The 23,008-nt window shown below is 54.3% G+C and overlaps 5 protein-coding genes across 5 annotated transcripts; 2 read left to right on the forward strand and 3 right to left on the reverse strand.

Annotated features, from left to right (window-relative positions):
- Window positions 1-103: 103 nt before the first annotated feature.
- On the reverse strand, window positions 104-2,842 carry F5144DRAFT_610532 (isoprenoid synthase domain-containing protein). Its single transcript, XM_066791661.1, has 6 exons — window positions 2,024-2,842; window positions 1,312-1,960; window positions 924-1,242; window positions 768-869; window positions 554-708; window positions 104-490 (listed from the first exon to the last, which is right to left on the reverse strand). The coding sequence occupies exons 1-6, from the start codon at window positions 2,662-2,664 to the stop codon at window positions 143-145; spliced, it is 2,214 nt and encodes a 737-aa protein (XP_066647390.1). The 5' UTR covers window positions 2,665-2,842; the 3' UTR covers window positions 104-142.
- Window positions 2,843-7,667: 4,825 nt separating this feature from the next.
- On the forward strand, window positions 7,668-8,682 carry F5144DRAFT_591006 (uncharacterized protein; the record flags this gene model as incomplete). The annotated part of the gene is made up of 4 exons (XM_066790216.1): window positions 7,668-7,925; window positions 8,006-8,287; window positions 8,393-8,535; window positions 8,604-8,682. 4 exons carry the CDS (start codon window positions 7,668-7,670, stop codon window positions 8,680-8,682), a joined length of 762 nt encoding a protein of 253 aa, XP_066647391.1.
- A 2,006-nt stretch (window positions 8,683-10,688) lies between these two features.
- Window positions 10,689-13,030, reverse strand: F5144DRAFT_565007 (general substrate transporter). Its single transcript, XM_066788461.1, has 4 exons — window positions 12,752-13,030; window positions 12,363-12,694; window positions 12,074-12,120; window positions 10,689-12,020 (listed from the first exon to the last, which is right to left on the reverse strand). The coding sequence occupies exons 1-4, from the start codon at window positions 12,837-12,839 to the stop codon at window positions 10,832-10,834; spliced, it is 1,656 nt and encodes a 551-aa protein (XP_066647392.1). The 5' UTR covers window positions 12,840-13,030; the 3' UTR covers window positions 10,689-10,831.
- Window positions 13,031-15,488: 2,458 nt separating this feature from the next.
- Window positions 15,489-16,275, forward strand: F5144DRAFT_565010 (uncharacterized protein). Its single transcript, XM_066788462.1, has one exon. It carries the CDS (start codon window positions 15,530-15,532, stop codon window positions 16,007-16,009), a length of 480 nt encoding a protein of 159 aa, XP_066647393.1. The 5' UTR covers window positions 15,489-15,529; the 3' UTR covers window positions 16,010-16,275.
- Window positions 16,276-19,995: 3,720 nt separating this feature from the next.
- F5144DRAFT_565014 (P-loop containing nucleoside triphosphate hydrolase protein) lies at window positions 19,996-22,917 on the reverse strand. The gene is made up of 3 exons (XM_066788463.1): window positions 22,764-22,917; window positions 20,484-22,692; window positions 19,996-20,357 (listed from the first exon to the last, which is right to left on the reverse strand). Exons 1-3 carry the CDS (start codon window positions 22,789-22,791, stop codon window positions 20,102-20,104), a joined length of 2,493 nt encoding a protein of 830 aa, XP_066647394.1. The 5' UTR covers window positions 22,792-22,917; the 3' UTR covers window positions 19,996-20,101.
- Between the last annotated feature and the right edge of the window lie 91 nt (window positions 22,918-23,008).

Raw genomic sequence — 23,008 nt, forward strand, 5'->3', positions numbered from 1 at the left:
TGATGAGTGGGGGAACCAGGGCATCTACCCTGAAACAACATTGCAGTAACCGTGGAACATGGATACTGTTGTTGCGTGTTTCAATGCATTATTTATTGCAATACTGTGCTAATGTTTATGCTAGTCTGTAGGTACTGTGCTCTCAAACCTTCAGTGTCTCCAGCAAACCTGCCAGCTTCTCGTTGCTATGCATACCCATCTCCCTTGCCAAGCTCTTCAGCTCCAGTTGCAACGTTCCCATAGCTTGCCTCGTGTATTCAAGACTTCCTGTCTGTTTGAGGTGTTCAAGAAACAAGTGCTTCTGATCTAATGTCATCTTCCCTGCAATATGTCGCTGGGAGAGCAGGTTCTGAAGGATAGTTACGTGGCTGTTGGCTTTCGTCATGAGATTCGAGGGCCTGGAATCATCGGAGCGACCTAGAGCGTGGATAATGGGGAGAGAATATTTTCCTTCGTCCAGGTCCTCGCAAAACCCTTTTTGCTTGGTGTACTGATCATCAGAAGTTAGCTACCGAATCATGTGTCCATCTGTGATGCCCACAGAGAAACTCACATCTGCCGACGTCAGGTTCATATAATCATCCCGGATCTGAAAGAAACGGCCGAGCAGGGTCATGAACCGCGTGATGAGGGCCACATCCGGCTTGGTGGGCGAGGAAGACTGCGCATCGAGCATCCTTGCCAGCATCCGAAAGAGACCCGCGGTTTCTACCACTCAGGTTAGTTATCAACCCCTGCACCTCATCAAACAAGGGCATTCGACTCACTGCCGTCAACCATGGCAAGATACTCTTCCTCGGTCGGACAGCTCAAGGTGCACGTCCACGACAAATCATGGCTCTGGCCGACATAGAGATCCTGCAGCTCCTCTGGTTTCAAGTCAGTCAACCAAAACCACTATCGGCCAAAGTCTTAGTACTCACGGCAGAAAACATCCATGCAGCGCTGGCTATCCAGCTTCCTCACTTCCTCGAGGGCGTTAAGAAACCTAAACCCGGCCGAGTTAATTGTCTGCATGGTCCCAAAGACTAAATGTGCCGCTGGCTTGCCGCGACGCAGGCAGGAGGAATCCTCAATGTCATCCAGCATCAGGGATGCCCCGTGAAGAAGATCGACGGCCTTTGAAATGATGGCAGCCTGCTGGGGCGGCACCCTGTACCAGACATTGAGGGCTTGGATAGCTTTGTGACGGATGCCCTTCCCGGGCAAAGAGTCGATATAGCGTGATGGTTCCTCAAGGACCTAGACGTTCACAGTCAGCCCCAGCAACGTTCAGACGGAGTCTCTGACTCCGGCAGCCCAGCTACATACATCCGTGCCTAGGCTAGGGAAGTCCTGGACTACCTCCATCTTCTGGTGGGAGTCACCATTGATAACGATACCAGTGGTTACAGCGCCGTTGGTGGCAGTACACTTTGCAATATTCCGGTTTGTATCAGCCTTCGGATGCTCCGCAATGCCGCGCATGGCTTTCTTCTCCTGGCCCCAAATCCAACCAAGGGTCTCGTCCGCTTGGATAGCGTCTGCCAGCTCGAGCTGTGCTGCCGTCAACGTCCGGTCGGCATTATAACGGGGGCACTGCAGTCCCCAGACGATATTCCCGCTGATGGCATTCCTAAACCACTCGAGCAGGCGTTTGGCGTCGCGACAAAGATCATCCCTCGCCTTGGCTGCCTCCACAACACGCACGTACTCGGCAGCATACTGACTGGCCTTGTCACGGCAAGCCTGTTTTGCCTCCTCGCAACTCATCGCGTGTTTGTTCATTAGGACCCAAACTGCGTTCGTCACAGACGGCTGGCCGCTGTCGCTCGCCGCCTTCCGCTCGCGCTCCCAGGAGTGGCAGTCGTTGGTAAGCGCGAACTGAAGCCAGAACGCCTCGGAAAGCTCCAGGCACGTTTGTTGTTGGTCTTCGGGGATTGCGAGGCCCATGGCGAAGAGCACCAACCCGAACATGGACCTGTTGTTATTCTCTCGTTAGGCCTGGCTCTTCTCTGACACATGTCGGGAACGAGAAACCTACTGGGAAGCGACATTTACTCGCCGATATTCGAGGTACTCCTCCAAATCACGAAGCTCCCTGCTCCCCCCAAAACGGGCCAACATAGCTTTCACCGATACCTCCAACCAGCGAAAAGCATCCCTCGCGCAGCCAGGATCAATCGCAAGCATCGCCCTGCCAACACCCACAAACATGCGCGCGACACGCCCGCCGCCCGGCAAAGCACCTCCCACGCCAACAACGCCAACATCACCACCCCTCTCAACCGCGTCGCGCGCGTACAGCAAATCAGCCAGGTACGGCGCAGCCGCCGCGGCAGGCGACTCGGCGCCCTCGACCAGGTCGTCGAGCAGGAACACCATCTCGACGATGTAGCCGACCAGCTCGGCGCGGTCGGGCAGCGTGTCGGGCACGCACACCGAGAGGAACCCGTACTCGGGTCCTGCTGTGCCGACGTAGCTCGGCGATGATGATGGTGATGAGGGTATGGTGGTGGTGGTGGTGGTGCCGAAGACGTGCTGCCAGTCCTTTTGGGCGCGGAAGGCGCCGCGGTCGATGAGGGCGGCGCTGTGGCTTAGGCGGAGGGGGAGGTTGGGGGCGAGGTTGTCGAGGTTGGTGTCGTAGGTGGAGGGGTCGATGAGGTGGGAGTTGGGGTGGTCCATGGTGAGGGTGGTGCGTGGCTGGTTGTGGGGGAGGGGTTGTCAACGAGAGAGGAGGGAAATATTAGAGTTTTGGGAGGGAATTTGGTAAGTTCTGAACGAGATGAGAATGATGGTGAGACGTCGAGGTTAACGGATCGTTTCGAGCTTTGGTGAGGACAGGTAAGACAGCAAGATTCTCCTGATATCAATGTAAAGAGGGTGATTCAAGCGATGCTGGGGAGAAAGCTGCGAACGGAATCAAGCAGAGGTTGGGGTATTGACGATTCTATGGGCGGAAGAATGAAACTGGATTGAGGAACTTGTTGTCTGGGCATGGAGCCAGTTGGATCTGCTGCGTCGGGAGTGGCTACCATTTGGTTTCATAAATGAGACGCCGCTTCCGATTTATGATAAAGCCGACTGCAACTGACCTCATTAATACCAGGGCTCAACGAGAAGCGCGGCCCGGGCCTTCTTCTTTGTAGACTGGCTGTCCTTGCAGATTTTGACTAAGGCACCACTTCAGCCGCCCATGAGATTCTGATCCGAAGGTGGTGGCTTCGTCGGACGAGCGCCAACCGCGGTCCGCTCACCAATTGCTACGGGCGTAGATCTGCGGGCGCTTCCGTACATAAATACATGTAGGAGGTGTATTGAGCGCTACCAGACTTCAGCTTTGGCTTATTTCTTAAAATATACGTGATCCTCACGGGGTACTTCGTTGGCGCGGACTAGCGAGTGAGACGTCTCACAATTTATCCCTGCGTGCAGGTTCTGTGCGAGCTGAGATATGCTGGGCTGTTGCTGGGTTGGTTGCAGTCGTTGACGGACCAGTATTTGACTTAAAAATTGCTTGGACCAGAGGGATTCTGTCGCACTGTAGGGGAAAGGGGAGGCCAAAGCAAGCCCACACACCAGCCTCGATTCCTTCATCCACGGGAAATGACTCCGCCTGCAAAAGGTTGTCCCCTGTCTCGCCCGTCTGAGAATAGTACCAACCATTCTAAACCTAGCTACATGTGAGTTAAAAGTGACACCATAACGGGATCGACTACATGTATGTGCGGTTCTTTCATTCAGTGAAATGTCTAAGGGGGGACGAAGGGTGATGCTGTTATACACTTCGTGCCAGCGGTTATATATGTAGTTGATAGACCGTTGATACATTCCTTTTGTCTATCCTCATACATGTAAGGGTGTTTTGGATTATGCATCATGGCTTCCAAAGGTTGGGTATCGCGTGTCAGGGGGGAAAACTAGGGCGGGGACTTCCATGGGATGTGCTGTTGAAGACGGTGATGTGTGAAAGAGGAGTACCGTTCATTGATGACGGAGGACCTATATCAGAGCGGAGCACTAACCACGACCTCCAGCTCTACTGAACGGACTACATCCCGTCTCCACGGAACGGACTACATCAGTGTAACAACGCCGATGCCCCGCGATCTATCTCGCCATCTACGCACCGACCCCCTCAACGACTCGTGGTCCATCCCATCCTTATGTTCAGGGGTACCTAGTTGTTTCAATCTAACACCGGCGATAACTCGCGATCTACTGCTTCATTTCTTCAACGACTCGCGATTAATGCGCCACCATATCGGAGCTCTGCGCTTATGAAGTTACACGGCCCGCTATAAGAGCATGTTCTGAGAGGTCGAAGCAGAACCTCGTCCGGTACCTGTACCCTGTCGAGACAGTGCCCCAACTGGATCGCCGGTCTCGATGTGATTAAACGAGATATCGATCCCTTCTCGATGCGGACGGGAGTAAATGGCTCCAACCTTGTAGCTGCTTCTCCGAGGTTGCCCAATCTACGTTACGTTGAGGTCATCGAAGCGTTTGACAAGATGGCGCTCTGTGTGGTCCCACCGGTGACGGATACGACGACGTTGGTATCGTCCCCTCCAAAGACTTGTTCCGGGGAATCTTTCGAGGTATGGGCTGGTCCAGAATTCTATTGCAAATTCCCGGACCCCTCAGCACCATGATTCTTGCAAAAGGTCACGGCGGCCCTGGGGCGATAAACCCCACAATACGGCCGTATTTCGGAAAGTTCGATGACGCGGTGGAACTCGGGCGCTGCTTGTAATGTGGTAACCTGTGGGGTCGTTTTCACCACTGCTCGCTTTTATAGGTACCTAGGTACTTGGCACATTATAAATTGAAAGAAGCCAGCCGGGAAAAAAAGAATAGAAAGCAGAACCCTCAGGAGGTTATCGAGATCACAACCTAATATTCGGCATCAACTGAGCTCCTGGACCTGCCAGGAGTGTCTTCCCGACGGCAAGGCAGGACATGCCAACCTGTCATTCCTTCCAGAACTTATATTTGGCCCAGCGCCATTCTGTGACGGGCGATGATGTTTTCTTGACATACAGAATCCCATGAACCCTCCATTTTACTGCCACTTTCATTCATGTCTTCGCAACAGAACCAAGACTCTTTCATCACTCAGGAGGCGCCTGTGTAGCGCAAGGTTTAACGATTTCCGAGCGACAGATGAAAGCCGTGTCGGTGTTTTTGACGGTTGGGGCACGGATAGTCTCTTCCACAACGGTGACTGAGGAGCATGTCGGGCATACTGAAGACTCACACGGGTGGCACCCCGTAGAAGATTGGCCGCCCTCTTGAGCCAGAACCTGAACCGAAAGGAGTACAGAGCACAACAGTGAAATCTTCATCATGTTTTCAGAAAAGCCTGAGAGGCACACTTTACATCAGCGTCATATGAGTTCGGTAATTAGGTTCTAACTTGCCAGAGTTTAACCGTATTGGGCCCTTGTGGTTATGAGATTGATTCTTTGTCGGGGCGACGGAGGCGGCGCGGGTAGGGAAGAAAGATGGTGGGAGTAGAGCGGGAGAGGAGGAACTCGGGATCCGTCCATTCGAGACTGATGTTATATAGACGGGTGACGGTCGAAATGAGCCCCTCAATCTCGATTTGCGATCGATTATGCTCACCTAATTACATGAAATTGAGACCCGATGTACCTCCTATGTCATACACCCCACAGAATAGAGGCGATCCCCTTCGGTGAAGTCATCCTGTATCTACGCCCGCATAAACGGCCGATGAGGTTGATAGTCCGATCATACATATGTCATGCACCACTGTAGATCATGCTAGGGTGGCGTCTTCATCTACAATTCCTTTTACGGCCTGACAGAGGGCATCCTTGACCATCCCGTAACCATTGGTTAACGCGTGGATGTGGGCATCTTGCTACGCCCCTTCTTCGGCGGCGTACACTTCCTCTTGCGGTGGGGGCCCGCAAAGGCGATCGAGCGTTTCCGCCGGCAATTCGGCTGCTTCCATTCTTCTCGGAAGAAAGAGTTTCCTCAGTTTGAGGATCGAAATCGGGGGCGGGAACCATACCTGCGGGGCTCGGCGACAGCAAGTTGTTTGTTGATGCGGAAAGTGAAGAAGAGATGTTAAACTGGCCGGCTAATAGCGTATATCTTTTTGATGGTTAGATTGCTGCCATGAAAAGAGAGTACTTTACCTAGGCTCCCAACAGATACAACCTGTTGGCCTCTGTGCTCCGCTCCTCCGAGCAGCGGGTATAACGGGTGCAGAGAGGTAGGTACCAGTGTGGAAGACGCGGCGCTCAATTTGGAAGTCTAGGTAGGTACCCGTACCCACCTAGGTACCTACCTAAGCAGCAACATCACCGTTTTGCGCACGAGTAAAATAAAAGAAATGGCCAAAGAAAAGGGAATGTGAGAGAGTAATGAGTATATGCCACGGGGGTATTTTCTCACTCATTTTTCTATCAAGTACTCTTAGTGTTTCATTCTCTCGACGTCCCCTTTCCCTCCCTCCGCATCTTCCTTCTCCTTACATAAGGTACCTAGCCTGCGGCTTTCTCCGACGGCCGTTGGGGGCGAGACTCTTGAGGGCGGCCACGACGAACTACTCGCTTACTTTCTAGTTTCTACCAAGTTTACAAGCGATCCAAACAAATGCAAGCGACCCTGAAAATCCCTCACCTTGTCGACAGGTTTAACTTCTACGACACGAGCCCAGGAGACAAGCGAGAAATGAAGATCGCTCCCAGGTTGGGGACCGGAGCGGAAAGGGCGCGTATCATTGTCTGGAAGGTCGCGTAGGAATCTGCTTCAGATTTGAGATTCGTCCATGGGAAACCTCCAATCATAAACCCCCATCTCATTTCTCCTCTCGATCCCAGGGCAGCGTCGTATTTAGCCTCAGACTCCTGCCAACAACGGCTTGGGGGCACTTGGCAAACGGGTCCAATCAGCCTCTCAAGACAACACACCCGTTTCACCAACTTCCCCATTGGGGAGGTCGCCACTATCTGCCGTAGCCGCCGGCATCTGTTCGTGGGGTTGCCGAGGCCGGCCCTTGGCACCTCCAACTACCGGGAAGCATGGGAGCATTCGTCTACCTACGACAAGTCCAAGTTATGCTTAGTGATCTCGCTTATCTGGCTGACGAGTAACTACACTTGTATCGTTTGCACATGCTAATCATACCAGATATCAGTGGCCCCCCGGACCTCGCCGACGCCTCCGGGCCACCCCGTCCTGGCCCCGTGAGCCCCTTCTGGGCCCTCCACGGGCCCCACCGCCCATGACCACCCTCTCAACACACTAAACATAAGTTCAGGCACCAAATCAAAGCACAAGCCATCTCCCATGCGGTAGGTCCAATGCCAATTTATGAGCCCCCACAGCGGCCCGGCCCCCAAGTCGGGGGAAGGCTGGATCGGATCAGGAAGGAAGAAGCCGAAAGAACTTTGATTGCAGCTCCGTGTCAGGGGTCGCATTGCAGACAAGGCAGACATGGCCCCGTCGAAAGGGTCGCTTGGCGATCTACCTTCCAGAATCCGACATCGTGGCCGAGAACTAGCGGAGAGACTCTCACTATGGCCTCGAGTGGTTCTTGTATAAGAGACTAGATTACTCCCGCATCTTGGGAGCGTGAAATCTACAGCATCGGCCTCTACATTAATTTGTATAGATTAGCTCTACCACCGGCAGTCCCCGCTCCTCTCACCATGCGTTTCACTCCCTTTGCCCTTGCCCTGGCGGCCGCCCAGGGTGCCATCGCCGCCCCTTCGCGTGAGACCAAGCCCATCAGCCGTGGCTTTGGCTGTGGCGCCCCGGAGCCCGATGCAGAGCACATCCGGGTCTCGCAGCAGTTCGCCGCTCAGGAGGCTTCCCTGAGGGCGTCGGGCAACTTCAGCATCCAGGCCACCGTCACCGTGGACACCTACTTCCACGTCGTGCACAGGTCCAGCAGTGATGACGTCTCTGTAAGTCCCCTTCCCAGCATCGATACCCTTCCCAGCATCGATACCCCCCATCAACAACACCAACTAACCACCCACCCCAGGACTCCGTCCTCAACTCGCAGCTCGCCACCCTCAACAAGGCCTACGCCCCCTACGGCTTCCAGTTCACCCTCAAGGGCACCACGCACACCGTCAACGCCAACTGGGCCGACGACACCCGAGGCTACGAGATGACCATGAAGCGCTCCCTGCGCAAGGGCACCTACCGCACGCTCAACGTCTACTTCCTCCCGGAGATGGGCGACAACCTCGGCTACTGCTACTTCCCGGAGTCGGGCGGCGGCTCCTCCGGCTCCACCACCCAGATCCGCGACGGCTGCACCGTCCTGAGCACCTCCGTGCCGGGCGGCTCCACCACCAACTACAACCTGGGCCACACCACCACCCACGAGGTCGGCCACTGGTTTGGTCTGTACCACACCTTCCAGGGCGGCTGCACCGGCTCCGGCGATTCCGTCTCCGACACCCCGGCCCAGGCCAGCGCCAGCAGCGGCTGCCCGATTGGCAGGGACTCGTGCCCGAGCCAGGCGGGTTTGGACCCCATCCATAACTACATGGATTACACTTATGAGTGAGTTCTCTCTTGGTCTTGGGGGGTTGTGTCTGTAAAAGGGGCGTGTTGTCGCTAACCCTTTGCAGCTCGTGCTACGAGGAGTTCACTGCCGGACAGCAGGCTCGCATGGTCAGCTTCTGGAACAACTACCGCTCTGGCAAATAAGCGGTTGCCTAGAAGTGGCTGCAGTTGAAGAACGGATGTTGTGTTAAGGAGTTGGGGCTGGGTAGGGGTGATGTGGTGGGTTGGGGTGTCGAATTCTGATTTCGCAGGTAAATACTAGGTTTGGTAAAGTATATAGTTTGGTTAGCATCATTACAATGGTCGTCTTGTTCATAATTTGGGTTTTAGGCCCTGAATATGCTGTTGTTTTCTAGCCGGTACCTTGGGATATTTGGCTATGAAAGTGGGTGTCCAAAAGTATCACGCACGCGCACCACCACGGCCCCCATTCTAACAGCCACAACTCAGTCCAAACAAATGCGATTTAGTAGATAAATACAGGAAAGTGAAGCTATGCAATAGGACATCAATGTTCGGTATGCCACCCACGTGCCTGTACCAGGGCCTCACAACGCCTGGGCATTGAATCGATAAACCCCCGGCCCTGCGGTGCCCAATCCCACGCAAGTTAGACGAATACGATTGAGAGTTATATACTACTAGGCCAAATGCTCGTTGCAAGTGGGACCCGCCAAACCCTGTCCATACAGAAGATGCTTTCTGTTTTTCGACCATATAGTTGGACTCAAACGCGGCCTCCGTTAGGATATCAGAAAACGGAATCACCAGATACTGTTCCCACCACACGTATATTTTACGACCATGAGACTGCACGTACTGGAAACTGTACGGCTTCCCCTGAACAGAGGGCGGTACTAGTTAGCTGCTGGACCAGACGTTCTCAGAGCTCGACAGCTCGTGTTCCGTCCCGATATCCAACAGATACTTGCATCTGAAGGATGGGTGTTGGGACAGTCGGTCTGGCAATTTACAGTCAAGCTCGGGCCCCCCCTAGGGTATTCAATGTATGGGACCTGGAGGAAGGCCTCAACCTAGCTTACATATCCTGAAAACTAACGACGCAAATATCGCAATTACAAAGGATGCTTTGAAGGTGACGTGGGATTGGGTACCGCAGGGCCGGGGGTTTATCGATTCAATGCCCAGGCGTTGTGAGGCCCTGGTACAGGCACGTGGGTGGCATACCGAACATTGATGTCCTATTGCATAGCTTCACTTTCCTGTATTTATCTACTAAATCGCATTTGTTTGGACTGAGTTGTGGCTGTTAGAATGGGTGTCATGAATGACCATAAGGGCGGCCAGGGAGGCTGCAGGCGGAGGCGCGGGACGCGCCGACAGCCAATCGCTTAAGGACCCAATCGAAGGGGAATCACTGCCAAGAAGGGATTATCACTAGTGAAGTAAGGACCTCACTGGTGATAATGACGGTTCACCAGCGACATGGGAATGTCACCAGTGAACACCTTGGGTGGACGGTGATAACAGTATGTATATAGTCACTCGTCCTGGAGAGCTCTGGGAGTTCTCCAGTTAGCAATCACAACTACAGTTCGCTACAAGCTCGCAAGCCTACTGTTGAGACAAGTCTATTGTTGTGCACCTTTTGGCTGCACCGAACCTAAGCATCCTCGAGAGATTACCTTCAACGAAGCTGAACCCTAACAGGATAGGATCCTGGGACAGGTTCGTCACAATGGGGGTCGTGGTGGTGCGCGTGCGTGATACTTTTGGACACCCACTTTAAGGTATGTGCCAGCAATTACAGCGACTCTGGATACCTACCTGAACATTCTTAATAGTTAACGTCGTTAGGGATGTCAATAGTGCCGGTAGTTAACTGTCCCGTTCCGATTTTGGGAAGTAAAAGCAGTTCGACTTCATCTACTACGGGAACGAGCAGTTGCTGACTTCGCATAAAAAGGAGGGGAGCTCTTAGGGTTCCATACTTACTTAACATTTTGTAATCTCCCTGTTGGCGGTGTTGCCCGGAAATCTGGTGAAGGCAAAGAGGACGACAACGGACCGGTCAGCACCTGTCACGCTGAGAAAAGGACACCCTTGCTCGGCAGAGGCCAGGGGCACCGTATATACCATGTAACAACATCAGCACTCAACCCAAAAAGCACCAGAAACCGATTGAACTTCCGGTATCCATGGACTGTCTATTACTGTCCGACAGGGTATATCTTCAATCTCCTTATCTCTAAAACGGCCCCGTACGCCATCTAGCTAGGTAAGGTAAGGGTATCTCCAAGCCACTCCAAGCGCAAACACCGAAGTAGACACTCTACGCGCGGAACTCGTCGTGGGTGGCACCACCACCACCGCCACTCCCACTCCCGGACCCATCACCCTCACCCGACGTCTTCTCGGGCGCAACCACACCACCCTCTTCCTTGATATGCCTCTGATGCTCCTCGGTCTGCTGATAATCGACCAACAGCTCGCCATTCTTGCCATACCACCGCGGCTCGGCCTTGGCCGTTTGCACGACGGTAAACACACCCTTCCACCCATCCTCGACCTTGTGGAAGATGTTGTCCATCTCCTCGAGCGAGCGGTACGCCGTCTCCGGGTAGAAGAAGTAGGTGGCCGGCACCATGAAGGCGTTGATGACGGCAAAGATGATGTAGGTCTGATAGCCGATGTTGTTGAAGGCGATCGGGGTGATCATGACGACGAGGAAGTTGAAGATCCAGTTGGCGCTGGTGGAGAGGGCGTTGGCGGGGGCGCGGATGCGCAGCGGCACGATCTCGGCCGGGTACAGCCACGTCATGCCCAGCCACCCCACGGCGAAGAAGGTGTTGAAGACGAAGAGGAACACGATGCCCGCGATTTGGTACCCGAAGTCGCTCCGCGAGTTGACCCCCGCCAAGATGGCCATGGTGGCTGCCTGTCCGGCCGCGCCGAACAGCATCAGCTTGCGCCGGCCGACCCGCTCGACTAGGAAGACAGCCGGCCATGACGCGATGAAGTATTCGGTGCCGTTGAGGGCGGCCAACAGGCGTGACATAAAGTCTGTCATTCCGAGGCCCTTGTAAATTACAGCCGCGTAATATGTGATCAGGTTGATGCCCGAGATCTGCTGGAAGACTTGGTTGAAGTAGGCGAGCAGGGTACGGTGTAGATTGCGGTTCTTGTCCATGGTGAAGAGGTCCCCGAAGGTTCCCTTGGACATCTCCAGCACGGTCTCCTTGATAGCGAGGAACTCGTTCTCAACAACCCGGTCCGTCGGCTCCTTGTCCTCGAGCGCGGCGATCACCTCCTTGGCCTCGGCCTCGCGGCCCTTGAGGATTAGCCAGCGCGGCGACTCGGGGAGGAAGGGGATGAAGATGAGGATGATCAGGCAGAAGAAAACCTGGAATGCGAGCGGAAAACGCCAGGCAACGGACCCCGGTGCGAACGATAAGCCTAAGTCGAGCCAATAAGATACCATTATGCCTCCTGTGATCAGAGCTCCCTCAACCATTACCATCGATAGGGCTGTTAGAACGTTATTCGGTTTGCAGCTGGATTCTTTTCACTAACCTTCCCGCGTTTGTGTGCTTTGGAGGTTTCAGACTGCCATGTTGGGACCTAGATGCAAAGGCTTTTAGTAAGGGACTTTACAGACGAGGCAGTTGAAACAGTTGATAATGTTGTTGGTGGTGTTGATGACGCTGTTGAATGTGTTGTGGTGTTGATGGTGTTGATGGTGTTGAAGGTGTTGGTGTTGTTAAAGGGGTAAGGGGTAATGGGCTAGGGTTAGGGTTATGATGTGCTGCGGAAGCATTGTCCAGACAACCCCCCAATCGTTTTCGAAGAGAAAACTGGCTTACCGTACTGGTATTTCCTCCATTGCCCAATCCTGTAATAATCCTCCCAACAATGAACTGTTCCAATGTGGTCGAGCTGGCCTGGAGGATGGCTCCCACTATCATCACGGCAGTGCCCAACATTATGATACGCTTTCGGCCGAGAGGGTTCCCAATAAAGATAGTGATGACGGCGCCGATAAAGCACCCGAGATTGTACGAAGCAACGGCAATTCCCTGGTAGGTTGCCCGGGTTGATGATTCGGCTGTTGTGAGGCCGGCCGCTTCGGGGTTGATCAGCGGGAAGGCGTCGAGAAAGACCTTGAGGGTGAGGATGCCACCCATAACGCCTTGGTCTTTAACACCACGTTAGCCGCGTGGGATCGGTGATACATGGTGCGAGTCGTCCTTACCATAGCCGAATAAAAGAAAGTCACATCCAGCGATTGTGGCCACGGCCAGGTTGAGGGCCCGGCCCCGGAGCCCGAGAAACTTCTTCATGGTGCCCACTGGTCGTCGACAGCTTCACCTGCTTTGCGTTGGCGTACACAGGCAGGAGGGGAGGGCCAAGAAGAGAGGGCAGCGGTTGAAGTAACACCCCAAGGATAAGGAACTCATGGACGGAAGGACGACTACCTATATAGTCCCCGCCTGCATCCTGCAAACCCTGTCAGCCGTCACACACCAGCGAACCATTATTGGCCAATTCCTCGCCCCCTGGGCTTAGTCACACGAAACTTGAAGGTTCAGGATCGCCATGCAGCTTCCTGCATTTGTTGGACGGGATTGTGGCATGATTTTGTGGGGAATTATGGGGCAATGGAGGCCCCGGACTTTTCAGTGGATGAAGCTGGGGAAATCAGGATCCAGGTCGGGGGAAGAAAATGGAGAAGGTTTGTGATCCTCTCCTCCTTCTCGGGTGAAATTGTCCGTCTGAAGCATAGGAAATTTCACCCGAGAACTCAGTTCTCAACGCAACCAGGGTCTACCCGGGCATGGATTTCGGTACCAACCACTGTGCCCCCGGGGAAACCGGCACGACATCTCGCAGCGCCAAGGGAAAAACTGTCGTGTACAATATGCGAAAGCAGCCCTCAGGCTTCTAATGTAGCACGAAGCACAGTATGGAGTTACTGTATACCTCGTTCTTAACTACTTGCCCCAATCACAAAGGCTCAACCCAGCTGGAATAGGTACTCTACTACGTTGCACCGCCTTACTTTCGGCCTTGCAAGCGAGTGTTGACAAGTACTACTCAGTAAACTCGTTAACTACGGACCGCACTTTCCAACACCCACCTTAACTGCCGCTAGGCTGGCTCACGACATCGAACCTGCTTCGGGATACCTAATTAGGAAATAGCCGAGAGAAGTGTGTTTGGGAATGTGGAGAAGTCGGGGCGCCGATCTCTCGGCGTTCGTCATGGGGGACCAGGGTGCGGTTGTTTTTCAGTGTTTCAACGCACGGCCCGGATCTCCCCCTGAATGGCCGGCACGGCACTGCCGCGTTCGCCCGAAACTTCGGGAGGGAACGCGTTTTCTTTTTTTTCGGACAAGCGCCTCGGGTCAAAAAGCGTCGTTCTACTGTGGTATGGTGCACAAGTTTGGCCCCCTGTCCGGCTACTGGTGGGCTGCTGCCAAACCGCTGTCAAATCGACAAAAATAGGTGTACCGTGTCCCTGCGTGTAAGCCCTGTCGATACCTGTGCGGGGGACGAAACTTACACCCATCAACACCACCATCTACCTCCAACAAGTTTGCCAGGCAGAGCAACAAGATGGAGCGACTGTCGATGCGCCCTCTACCGCCGACGAAATCACGCTCTTCTCCCTACCACGTCATCCCCTGCCTTCAATACCCCTCGTTCCATGGAAGGGATGACAACACCCAGGTTATTATCGCTGCCTTTCTGAAGAATAAGCGCCCCGGTTAGCGTCAGTCGCGGTGGGACACTGCCGGTACCAGGAAGATCCAAATGGCTCTGGAGGTTGCCTACAAACACCGCTCCGACGAAGGAGTCATCCTGTGGATGGCAAGCAAGATCCCCACCAATGTGTCCAGGTCCTTCACTGACGCGGTGCAGCAGTTGTAGTTGGGACCCTACACTCATTTACGGCATGGTGTATTTTTTCGTTTGCTTCTTGCGCGTGTTTCAACCAAGCTCCTTTTCCTCCTGCAACATAACTCGGGAGCCGCGAAGAGCTTCAATCCTGGCCGTCGACGTTTGCTGTACCGGCTACCTACCAACTGTGAGTCTCTATCCCAATATTCCAGTGTGTACAATGCTAATAGTAATTGATAAGTCCAGATACCTCCTGGTTACCGCCTGACCCGTCCCCGCCCGCGCTCGAAGTCGGTCATTCGAGGTCGAAAGCTTGCGCCTCAAAAGGCTCTCACGAGAGAACGGTATCTCCTGGGATCCTCGGTTAACTCTCGATCTGGACGGTCCGACTAGAGGGTTTTGGTCTTGGAGTAGGCTTTAACGGGCATGACGCCGATTATCGGCCCTCTCTCCAAGTCGAACCGAGATACCTTGTCAGCCGCCGAAAGAACGGCCGACAGCCAGGTTGCCAGCCTTGCGCACCACCCCTTTCCCCAGAGTCGTATGTATGCAAAGGCCAGCTGGTATTACCCGCCCTCCTCTCCAACACTGGGCTGGCACGATGCACCTCCACCCCATCATCCAGGGCCCATGAGCGTATGGCTGTGGGTTCGCTGCGGGCGGCGGTGCGTTCGGGGTAGCCAAAGACATGGAGTTGAGTTGGCCTGACGACGGCCAACAAGAAGCCGGGCGCGGCGGCGAAGCGCAGCAACCCGGTGCGAACATTCGCCCCATTCGCAATGACTAGGTAGGTACCATACCGTTTTCCTTGACGGCTAGAAACTTGGCGTCAAGAATTCCAGGTCGCTCTGGGAGGATGACTCTTGTTTCCGTAACCCGACACCTCCCTTCCCCACAAGGGCCCCAACCGCACAGTGCTCCTCCGAGCTTTGCACGAGGCGATGGGGGTGTCGAACCAACCGGATAGCGATCCGTTTGCTACCCCGAGTCCCGGAAACAGCAGTTTCGCTATCCAGAGAAGGCCGGGGGCAGGACTATAGCCAGCGGGGGCTCGGTATAGCGATGGCGACTTGCTCGATACCGAGGTGCTGGACTTGATACGTTCTTCCCCATTGACGCTCGCCCAGCTTATGCAGAAACCCCGGTGCCCCTGTCCAGAAACGGTTCTGGCCGACAAGCCGCCGGTAGCGACTGCTTACATCGAGATCGAAATGTCCGACGATACGTTAGATCTCAATACTTCTCCGCCAGTTGGTTGGCCTAACATACCATCTTCATACCCGCCGTGCCCAGGGAGCCAAGCGGTTCAACGCGGGGATTCAAACCTCGACATGTTGTATTGTTCGCACAGGTTGCCCCCCGCCACGCCCCCCAAACCGAGTGTGATGATCAAGTTGGTTCCAGGGTTGGAGCTTCGGAGTGGTACGACGGGGCGGAAAGTAAAGAAGGTCATTGTTGAGGGTTACGTCTTCCACCTTTCGAACGTCCCTGAGATTGACAAGCTGTTCCCAGACGATATGACCAACATCGCTCTCGGTACCGAGAGGCTTCCCAATCAGATGGAGCTCGGTATCGTTCCACCATCCGCAAACATGATCTTCTCGACTTAGATATCCACATGGATGTTGAATCTCCTATCCAAGAGACCGTGCAACCATGTGTAATTGACCTGTCACGAATGTGGACCGGACGCGAGACAGGGGTCGGTCGGGAAATCCATCTCCAGTCGGGTCGCCAGCTCGAGGTTCAGCCCAGGCCAACATTGTCACGGGCAATCTCGAGCACGCGCCAAAATCAAGGGTAATACGGAATAGCTAACGGATAAGTAGTGGGGTTAGCTCACAAGATAACATACTTGAGCCCATAACGACAAAAGTAAATATTATTGTAGGAGAAGCGTGCCATGACAGTGAAGCACAACGAACCCATTCCCGGCACCCCAAGCACCTTCAGTCAGTCATCAATCCGTCCCGCTTGCTTACCTATATTCGTATGCACATACTCAGCCAGGTAGGCAATGTCAGCTGGCCGTCCAGGGCCACACGAACCGACATTATCCAGCTCGCGCCCTCGAACGGCTCAGGCAGTGCTGGACGTCTCCCAGATGAGAGGTGGGCCAGCGGCTCACTTTGCGACGGGCTCAGTTGCACAGACGGGTCCGGCAGCCGTTCCTTGAACAAGATCTGACGGGATCAGTATCACCAATGCGCGGCGCAAACTTCATGTTCGTAACGGGGCACATCAAATTGGGTGCAATGGACTACTGGCTGCAAGAGATTTGCTATAACACATCAAGCCATGTCTCGTTGGCCTACATTCTAGGTTTACTTCGTAAACAGCGCGGCGGTCAGGATGAGACCAGGGGGCTGCAAAAGATGCGGGCACCGTGCTTAAGTCCTAATGAACCCCAAGTAACCCAGTACCCAGTGCCGCGCCTGCCATGATAACAACCTGGAACCTACCTACCTACAGGTAGGCACCCGCAAATCTCGCTCTGCACCTTCCTCCCTACAATCGTACGATGAACGAAAATGGAATGAGCGGGGCCGGGCGAGGTCTGCAATTTTCATTACATCTCGAGGTATTTATCTGACTCATTTGAGTTTGCTTTTCTTTTCTTCCCACCACATCTTTCCACACGACGATCCTAAAGATAGCGACCTACCACGTCACAGTATGTTTTAATCCTGTGATCCGCAATCTGTACTAATTGTAGCAGCGTGGTAACATAATCATTAACAACAACGGGCCGCCCCCCTCGCCGTTCCAAGGCCAACCCCCTCGCTGTTCAAAGGTCAACCCCCTCGCCGTTCCAAGGCCAACCGCCGGCGCTCCAAGGCTCGCGGCGCCGCCCACCGGGCCCTCGTAAGAACCATCCTACCCCTCTGCCTGATGTTTGGAACCTATCACATTGCACTCTCACCATTACCGACCACTTGCTAACCTTACATTTGTCTAAGCGTGGCTCCGCGACCACCAACCACCAAGTCCCCTTCCCGGAGCACGCGACCACTCACCACCAGATGCCCGGCCGGGGTATAAGCCCCATCACCAATGGTGATGGGGACGAGATTACATACTCGGACGACGGCATGAACTAGTGCTATAAATCAGGGTTTTGGTAGCAAATTTAATAGCTTAACGTCTCGTATAGGTAGCCTGCATCTTTGAGTGATTATCTGATATGTACCCCTAAACACCTTGAGGGACACCTTGCTCTCCATACCGGAAACGCTACAGCCGGCCCCCGGATCCAACAGCTGCTACGCACAATCTCCATCGAATGCATCCTGCGACCACCCCCCGACCTTCGACTCCATGGCCCGGTGACGGCCAGCGTCCGCCCGGTCAGGCATTGCCGGACTGACCCCGCGTACATCCTCCGTTTTTGCGACTCCTTACTCATAGTTCGGGGCCGTTCCCGCTCATGCCTCATAAATATTCACCCTCCGTGAATAGGTACCCAAGCCAGCGAGGAGAGTTATCAGCCACATGCGGAGTGCAGCAGGTTGCCCGTTCTCGGCAACATGGGGCCTGTGCGCCTGTCGAACTCCGTTCCACGAGCGTTGCGGTGCCCCCGAAGGCGCCGGCCGAAGCTCATCCCCTCTCCGGTGCAGTATTCACCCCTAACCCCAATTTTAGCACAGACGACAGACGTGACATGACCACACATGGAAGGAATAGAAGATCATGACCAACTTGCGATTCGAGGTGACAAAGTAATTACCGGCGACGCTTTACCCCTTGGTCACTCTGCCTTTCTGTTGCAAGTGGCATGGAAGGAACTTCTTAGCAAGTCACCACCCCGTCACCCCCTGTTCAAGAAAGGCCGAACACCCACAAAGTTTTTTGATATACCAGCTTTCGGCCAAATCAAACCCGATTTGGATGAAACCGAGTGCAATACCATTATTGATTCTTCCTACCTCTATTTCCATAAAATGACTTCTATACCTAGTCTAACGGTCTGTACAGAGCTTGTCCGGAAGCAGTACATGTGAATGACTTGGGTTGTTAATCTTTAGAACGGTGCCCGCCCGCCAGACAAATTTTGCGGCCGCACCGTAGCTCGACTACCTTGCGGTGAGAACTGCCAAGACACTGCAGTCGACATTACTGAAGCGGCGAAGTAACATGAGGTGAAGCCTGAGGGTTGTAATGTAGGCAGGATTTGGCGGCCCCAACAGCTCGTTGCAGGCCAGAGCTTGGGAGCACGACTTCTCACATAGTCACTTGTATTAGTAATCGACCGGCTGCCTCGAGCACTCGGGTCACTCCCCGGTTTAGTTATAGTGTTCGAGATCCCTTCCCGCCGAACAAGGGCGTCCTTCGTATGCCTTGGAGAAGAACTAAGTTCACACTTCCATATCCGGTATATCGATTCTGTACCTCTGTAGTCGGCCGACGGGCGTCAAATCGGTAAGCCTGTCGATCAGGCCCCGTGGCACCCTTTTCCATCCCACCTTCAGAGCATCGGCCACCTTTGCTCTGTCGGGTTCGTTGTTGCCAAGGAAATGTAGCCCTGGGGAGTCCCGGTGTAGGATCTACTTTATTTCTTTCCAAACATATTCTATCGGGCTTAACTTCGAGCGGTTGGGGAGGGATGGTCCTAGATCCAATTATCCAAATGCCGTGGGTTTTCGACAACCTACTCTTTTGTCTTCATTGTGGCAGCGAGGGGTGGCCATGCGGGTGGATGTCAAGATGGAGGTGTGAAGCTTTTTTGCATGACCGCGCAGACAGTAAACGATTTCGACCGTCTACTCAGCAAGGGAGGCGCTCTCGCACTGCACGAGAAGGCCAGCTCGGGCTTCGAAGCAACTCGGCCATGGCAGCCGCCAGTTAGACACAGCGGTGTGGCTGACACCCGCCGTACCCGGCAGTGCCGGCCATCAAAGGGACATCCGGGCCGTGTGTGAAAACATTGAAAAAAAACAGAAGCAGCCGCAGCCGGGTGGGAACCCCATGACGAACGCCGAGAGCGATCGGCGCCCCAGCTTCTCCACCACCACCACACGCGCTTCCCTCGGCTATTTCCTAATCAGGTATCCCGAAGCGGGCTGGATATTGTTGGCCAGCACAGCGGCAGTTAAGGTGGCTGCCGAGGATGCGGTCCGTGTTGTCCGGTGTTTGCCAGTGCTCGTTGAAGCTTGGGAGGCGAGGTGGTGCAACGTAGTGTCCGAACGGGATGGGCCCTTGTTGATTGAGGCAACCAATGACTATATGGTGCATACCGTGCATCGTGCTGGGGAGCTCGAGGGCTGCTTTCGCATGTTGCAGAATTTTTCCGGTGGCCCCGAAGTCCTGCGAGGTCTGGTGTCGTGCCGGTTTCCCCGAGATCCAGGTGCTTGGTACCGAAATCCATGCCCGGTTGAACCCCAAGAACAGTCCATCAAGATAAAACCCAGAAAACAACATGGGGCCCACAAGTGGGAGACTGCAATGTCGCCGGCCCGAGGAAACTGAGAAAACAAGCCAGGTGGCGGCGACCAAGTCGAACACATGGGTGTGAATCCCCGGTCCGTCGCTAGAACTGGGATCTCCTGTGTAATTTACATTGCTTTTGAGACTGACTGGTTCTATCAAGACATATCGACCGACCTTAACCTCTAGCGGAAAACAACTTGGAACACTATCAAGTGGGGAGAGCCACAGGTCCTCGAGCTTCTCTAGATACACAAGCTGCCCTTCATTCACCTTTTCTACCGTTTCTTCGGTCGCCAGACGAAAAGCTGCCTCATCCTCCCCACAATCCCAGCCCTCCGACTAACTCGCTTGATGCACGTGTCGTTTGAACCCCTCCATTCTGTGACAGTGGCCAAAGACAATACCGTGTCTGCATGCGTTGCGCCGAGCACTCGCTGTCGAGCCTCGGCACAATCCATCATTAAGGCCAAGGCATCTTGGTATCGACCCTGAGATCTCCAAGTCAAAGCCAGGTTACCCATACTAGATAGCGTATGGGGGTGATCGACTCCAAGCTTCGTCTTCTGAGTTTCTATCACCTGTAGTTCTAGCTGCTCAGCCTCCTGTAATCGGCCCTGCTCCCAAAATATCGCAGCCAAATTGTTTATACTCGTTAGTGTACTGGGGTGATCGACCCCAAGCTTTACCTTCCGAAATTCTATCACCTGTACTTCTAGCTGCTCAGCCTCCTCCCATCGGCCCTGTTTCCAAAATATTGAAGCTAGGTTGTTCATAGTCGTCACTACGCCGGGGTGATCGACTCCAAGTTTCGCCTTTTCACTTTCCAACACCTGTAGTTGTAGTTGTTCAGCCTCCTCGAGTCGGCCCTGCTCCGAAAATATCGAAGCCAGGATTCCCATACTAAGTAGCGTATCGGGGTGATCGACTCCAAGCTTCGCCTTCCGGAGTTCTATCACCTGTACTTCTAGCTGCTCAGCCTCCTCCAATCGGCCCTGGCTGTAAAAAGTCGCAGCCAGACTAGACATGCTCAATAGCGTATCGGGGTGATCGACTCCAAGCTGCGCCTTCCGGAGTTCTGTCACCTGTACTTGTAGCTCTTCAGCCTCCTCTAACCGGCCCTGGTTCCAAAATATTGAAGCCAGGTTGTTTATGGTCGTCGCTATCCTGGGGTGATCGACTCCAAGTTTCGCCTTTTCAATTTCCAACACCTGTAGTTGTAGTTGTTCAGCCTCCTCGAGTCGGCCCTGGTTCTTAAATACGAAAGCCAGGTTTTTCATATTGGCCAGTGTGTCGAGATGATCGACTCCAAGCTTCCTCTTAGAAAGTTCCACCGCCTCTGCCTGTAGCTTCACAGCTTCGTTCCACCGCTCTCGACTTGAAACAACACTAGCAAGATTTGATAGAATTACTAGAGTCACCTCATTCTCCTTTCCCAGCTTCCTCTCGTGCACTTCCCGCGCCTCGCCCACCATTCGCTCTGCCACGTCATATCTCCCTTGCTGCTGTGCATACCACCCCCCTCTGCACAGAAGAGCTGCCCAGACTTCAGTCATATCATCGCTCGGGAGGTAACTAGCAGCTACTTGGACGTGTGCGAACAGACTCCGGCACGTCGCCCAGTTTTCGTATTCCCCTGTTGGCGGGAATGATGCTGCCAGTCGCTCGATACACCGTTGCTTGAATGTCTCGTGTTGCCCAAACGCTTCAAGCCACCTTTTCGTCGATAGCTGTACAAGCCTGTGCATCTCAAAATTGTCCCCTGTCTCGTCGGCGACGATGAGACAGTAGTTCCTCAACATCACCACATCCTCTTCGAAATCGTTATCCGCATCACTGTCTGAATCGCCGTCCGTGGTACTGTTGCTGTCGGTCGAATCCCCGGCCTGTCGCATCGTCTGATTGCAAGTTCCAGAAGGGCTGAGAACCCATCCAGGGATGCCTTGTCGGTCGAAGAAGCTCATGAGCGAGAGGAGATCAGCTGCAGAAGGCCGCTCGGACCGTATGTGCTCAAAGGATATCTGCCATGTAGTAAGAATGGCGTTGGGTGCGCCCCCATCCCTTCGTAGATCGCCGGCATCGTGCTCGAGAAGCTTCGTCTGTCTCTTCTCGCTCGCCCGGAAGTCGGCGAGGTACTTGCTTGGCGAGGTCCGTGGTGCCCTTTCCCGTATGTACGCGGCGGCCTGACTGATGGCCAGCGGAACGAGATCAAGCGCATGCACGAGATCGACCGCAACATCTGGATCCGGGAGCGATCCCAACTTGTTCTCCAGCAGGGTGAGGGCGTCTGTCTGCGCCATCGGCCCCACTTCGATAATGTTTTGGTGGTACCCGGTCAGCCTGAAGGCCAGGTCTTTGTTGCGGGTGGTGATGAGAATCGACCCGTTCCGGTTCTGTGGTAGGTAGGTCGCAAAGGGCCGGCTGTTGGGGGTGTCGTCGCTGATGGGACTGTAGAGTACGTTGCGGTCGTCGGCGTTATCGAGGATAATGACCCATCTGCCGTTCCGGTCGTTGGACAGCCAGTTGTACACAAGCTGGGGGATGTCGGCTTGAGATTGATTCCGGCCGGGCAGCTTGACAGCGTCTGCGATTGTCTTGAATCCTTCTTCGAGGCGTGCCTTCGTGGCTGCAAAGACCGAGAATACCCATGTTCCAGGTTGCCCCTCGGCAGTTCGGTCGGTAACGCGGTGGGCATATTCGATGGCAAGCTGCGTTTTGCCCACGCCACCAAGCCCTACGAGGGCCACGCGACCGGGAGGCTCGGAGCATCGTTGGCTGATCTGGTCGAGAATGTCTCCACGATTGACAAAATGGGGATCGCGAGAGAAGGGGATGGCTGCACGCGGCGGCGGCGGGCTTTCCGGCCGTTCTAGAGACGTTAGCGAGGTGTCTGGGGTCATATTCACACAGTTGGGTACGTGATAAAGCCGGTGATCTTACCCGGGAGTGAGTATGTGGATTTCCGCATTTATCGTCCCATCATTGTGTCCCACCTGAAACCCCTATTCCCAGGCCCGAAAGACGTCGACATGGTTCGCGATATTGCTAGCGATAAGGCCCCGTCGACTAGGCGGTTGTTCGTGAGAAAAGCGACATGGCGGCTCTGCGGCTGAACATTTTGCTGCCCAATTCAACCCTCTTCTCTCAGGCGGGGGTGTTTCGATCGAAACGGGTAAGTGGCTTGC

Source organism: Chaetomium tenue, assembly GCF_020726465.1.
Source record: "Chaetomium tenue strain MPI-SDFR-AT-0079 chromosome Unknown F5144scaffold_2, whole genome shotgun sequence".
Taxonomy (NCBI): domain Eukaryota; kingdom Fungi; phylum Ascomycota; class Sordariomycetes; order Sordariales; family Chaetomiaceae; genus Chaetomium; species Chaetomium tenue.

Excerpts from the sequence above, each read along its gene's own strand:
- F5144DRAFT_610532 (XM_066791661.1), bottom strand. The coding sequence starts at position 2,664 with ATGGACCACCCCAACTCCCACCTCATCGACCCCTCCACCTACGACACC. Across the intron at positions 1,243-1,311 it reads TCCCTAGCCTAGGCACGGAT|GTCCTTGAGGAACCATCACG; the intron begins GTATGTAGCTGG and ends GTGAACGTCTAG. Across the intron at positions 870-923 it reads CTGCATGGATGTTTTCTGCC|AGGAGCTGCAGGATCTCTAT; the intron begins GTGAGTACTAAG and ends ACTTGAAACCAG.
- F5144DRAFT_565007 (XM_066788461.1), bottom strand. The coding sequence starts at position 12,839 with ATGAAGAAGTTTCTCGGGCTCCGGGGCCGGGCCCTCAACCTGGCCGTG. Across the intron at positions 12,695-12,751 it reads CTTTCTTTTATTCGGCTATG|ACCAAGGCGTTATGGGTGGC; the intron begins GTAAGGACGACT and ends GTGGTGTTAAAG. Across the intron at positions 12,021-12,073 it reads AAAGCACACAAACGCGGGAA|GATGGTAATGGTTGAGGGAG; the intron begins GGTTAGTGAAAA and ends AACAGCCCTATC.
- F5144DRAFT_565010 (XM_066788462.1), top strand. The coding sequence starts at position 15,530 with ATGCAGAAACCCCGGTGCCCCTGTCCAGAAACGGTTCTGGCCGACAAG.
- F5144DRAFT_565014 (XM_066788463.1), bottom strand. The coding sequence starts at position 22,791 with ATGCGGAAATCCACATACTCACTCCCGG. Across the intron at positions 22,693-22,763 it reads ATCCACATACTCACTCCCGG|AACGGCCGGAAAGCCCGCCG; the intron begins GTAAGATCACCG and ends TAACGTCTCTAG. Across the intron at positions 20,358-20,483 it reads GGGGTCGATCACCCCAGTAC|GCTATCTAGTATGGGTAACC; the intron begins ACTAACGAGTAT and ends TCACCCCCATAC.